The sequence below is a fragment of the Bison bison genome, unplaced genomic scaffold (assembly GCF_000754665.1).
Source record: "Bison bison bison isolate TAMUID 2011002044 unplaced genomic scaffold, Bison_UMD1.0 scf7180017864371, whole genome shotgun sequence".
Classification (NCBI taxonomy): Eukaryota; Metazoa; Chordata; class Mammalia; order Artiodactyla; family Bovidae; genus Bison; species Bison bison.
The window spans coordinates 6,308,989-6,311,443 of record NW_011494943.1 but is presented as its reverse complement, the minus strand read 5'-3'; the positions used below and the strand labels follow the sequence as shown (position 1 = coordinate 6,311,443).

The 2,455-nt window shown below is 62.0% G+C and overlaps 1 protein-coding gene across 1 annotated transcript in view; it reads right to left on the bottom strand.

Annotated features, from left to right (window-relative positions):
* Window positions 1–3: 3 nt before the first annotated feature.
* Window positions 4–2,455, bottom strand: part of KIF19 (kinesin family member 19) — a gene marked incomplete at its 3' end in the record, with an annotated part of 27,804 nt that continues 25,352 nt past the window's right edge. Inside the window, exons 13-18 of the mRNA XM_010856485.1 lie at window positions 2,418–2,452; window positions 2,229–2,350; window positions 1,627–1,763; window positions 1,274–1,379; window positions 1,031–1,118; window positions 4–395 (exon numbers count right to left, since the gene is read on the bottom strand). Coding sequence (XP_010854787.1) covers window positions 4–395; window positions 1,031–1,118; window positions 1,274–1,379; window positions 1,627–1,763; window positions 2,229–2,350; window positions 2,418–2,452 — 880 coding nt within the window. The remainder of the gene's footprint in view (window positions 396–1,030; window positions 1,119–1,273; window positions 1,380–1,626; window positions 1,764–2,228; window positions 2,351–2,417; window positions 2,453–2,455) is intronic.

Below are 2,455 nucleotides of genomic sequence, written 5' to 3'. Positions count from 1 at the left end.
CCCTTGTCCTGTGACTTCAAAGGCCTGGGACCTCCGCTTCCTCTTTGCCTCCAGGGACTCCTCTCGTTTGTTTCTTGGGCTTTTCTTCTGGCCTTGCAGCGGGGGACAAGGGCCATCGCCATAACGCTCGACTGCCCGGGATGGCGCCTCGCCTGTGCTGCTGGATAGGCTGTCCTCGCTGGCGGTGTGCTGGAGGGTGGGGCTGGGCGGCCGCTTGCAGGCCAGCGGTCCGGGCGGCTGCACGTCATCAGTCTGGCCCTTCAAGTGCAGGGACAGGCTGCTCTGCTTTATGGTGGGTGCCAGCAGTTGGCGCCCCTTGGCCCCCAGGGCCTGCAAGTGGTGCCGGGCAGCCTTCCCGGCGATGCTCTTGGTGTCGGCCGTGGTCTCCTTCCTCCCTGCGGCGGGACAGAGGGGCACCCACCCCGGGATCAAGGCCACGTTTCCCCCCTCCTGCACCTCCAACACCCCTTCTCTGCTGCAGCTCACCCCAACTTGCAGTTTGAGAAACTTTGGGCAAGTTTCTGAGCCTTCTTTTCATCTGTAAACTGACGATGGTAAAACCAGCCTCAGTGGGTTGGGAAGATTTTTTTTTGACCATGACACACGGCATACAGGATCTTAGTTCCCTGACTGGGGATCGAACTTTCACCCACTGCAGTGGAAGTGCTGAGTCTTAACCACTGGACTGCCAGGGAAGTCCCAGGTTCTGAAGATGGATTGCTGAGCTATGAGGGTCACCTGTGGCCACAGGGTAGGGAGGATTCGGACTCTATTTCCGAGTGGGAAGTGGAGGGGGCGTGACCCCAAGTACCATGTGTTCCCCATTCTGGTTTCCAATTGTGTCCCCTGCTCTGTGTGGACAGAGCAGGTGGTTACTCTTCTCTGGGTACTGGTGCCTCTCTTTCTAGAACGATGCCTGGGTGTGTTCAGCAGAGGAGAGGGAAGGAAGGGGCTTCGGCTGGGTGCGCTGAGCTATTGAGATCATGCCAGGCTCAGGCTGATGGGGTGTCGGGGGAGGCAGGGGACACACCTTTGTGGGACAAGGGGATCTCCGACAGATTCTCGATGCTTTCAGGGGAGGAGTTGATCTGGCCGTTCAGTCCGACCTGAGTGGTGGCCTGTGAGATGAATGGGTTGGGAAAAGAAGCCATTGGACCCAGCAGGAACCCTATGTCCTCAGAGGGCTGTTTTGGAAAAGTTCCATCCCAACCACTGGATGTCTCTTCTGGGTACTCCCACCCACATCCAGGGAACCGTGGGGCCCACTGCTCACCTCCTGTGTCACCAGGGTGCCGGCCAGGATTGGGGGTGGGGTGGGCAGACAGGAGCCCTTCGCTTGCCAGGCCCGGGAGCTGGTCTTGAACAGGTGGTTGGCTTCACTGAGGTGGGCAGAGGAGGATGGGCAGCTGTTGCCCAGGCTGGTACCACGGGGGTCCCACTGCCACGCCTCCTTGAGAACTGTTGCATTGTGGGAACGAGGACCCCAAAGTCCTGGCTCCAGACCTGTGCCCCCCTCCCCTCTTTCCTGCTCCATCCTCCCTGGGAGGCCAGGTCTGGGCTGGCATCTCTGAGACACGGCCTGGTGGCTCAGGCGGGCTGGATGGCTGGAAGTGGTCCTCAGCTCACCTCTCAGTGCCGAGCAGAGGGAGGAAGCTTCCGTGCTGGTGCGGGGACTCGGAGTTCGGCATCTTGACGCTGTCTAGGTCAGACTCCTCCGGGGTCGGCACAGTTCCTGGGGGGCTAATCTTGGGCAAGGCGCTGTCCTGGGGAGAGGAAAGGAGGGAGAGGGGAGTCGGAAGACTTGGTCTCGGACCGAGTAAACAGCCTGGGTGACACAGGCACACAGAGTGTCTGGGGCTGTAATCTGGGCTGGGAGCCCCAGAAGACAGGGGGGCTTGTGTTCTGAGTCCCCAGGGGCCAGCCGTGGTCTGCTAGGCATCCCCAGGGGCACCGCCTGGTGGCCTGGGCTCCTGGGAGGGCATCTGGGGCCCTTAGTGATATCTCAGATGGCCAACCCTGACCCTCAGACCCTGAATGGGGACACGTGTGGGAGAAGAACACCACGGGAGGGGAGCTTGGCGAGGCTCTGTGTCGGATAAGGAGGAGGTGTCAGCTTTCTGGGGACCAGCCAGCCCAGTCCCGAGGCCACCCTACTTGCTGGAAGGCGCCGCCTTGGGCATCAGCCCTGCCCCTAGCACAGGGGCGCATGGTGCGGCCCAGGCGCCCACCTGCAGGGCCCGAGAGGCCAGGCGGTCCATCATGGTGGCACGCTCCAGGTTGCCCTCCTCATGCTCCCGCAGGTACACTTTGTACAGCTCCTTCAGATGCTGCGGCACGGCCAGGTTGCAGTCTGCGGTGGGGGAGCGGAGAGGCAGGGCTCAGTGCGCGCTCTCGGGCCCTTAGCGGGTCGGACTCGCGGGGTAGGTAGCGCGGGGACCCTACCCTGGATGAGCTG